Raw genomic sequence first — 269 nt, forward strand, 5'->3', positions numbered from 1 at the left:
GGAGGGGGGATTTCAGAGGAGTTTTGCAAGTCGCCGCCTTGCCGCTCCCCTCCCCCTCAACCTTGCAACCTGCTTTGCCCTCCTCTTGCAGCCTCTGCTCCTGGCCGTTTTCATTGGGGATTTCTTCTTTCTCTCCTTACCTGTCTTAAAAGGTTTGACTGTAGGTACTGAAGCGGGGATCGACGGCGCATAAAGATGCTGAAGGGTGTTTGGTTGCTCAGTTTGTTAACAGTGGCTGGGGGCTTGCAGACCGGAAGGTGCGAAACCTC

General features: G+C 54.6%; 1 protein-coding gene across 1 annotated transcript in view; it reads left to right on the forward strand.

Moving 5' to 3' along the window:
- Positions 1-195: 195 nt before the first annotated feature.
- SLITRK2 (SLIT and NTRK-like family, member 2) overlaps positions 196-269 on the forward strand; it is a 3,171-nt gene continuing 3,097 nt past the window's right edge. Inside the window, exon 1 of the mRNA XM_009576834.1 lies at positions 196-257. Within this exon, the coding sequence (XP_009575129.1) occupies positions 196-257 (62 nt within the window). The remainder of the gene's footprint in view (positions 258-269) is intronic.

The sequence above is a fragment of the Fulmarus glacialis genome, unplaced genomic scaffold (genome assembly GCF_000690835.1).
Source record: "Fulmarus glacialis isolate BGI_N327 unplaced genomic scaffold, ASM69083v1 scaffold41704, whole genome shotgun sequence".
Classification (NCBI taxonomy): Eukaryota; Metazoa; Chordata; class Aves; order Procellariiformes; family Procellariidae; genus Fulmarus; species Fulmarus glacialis.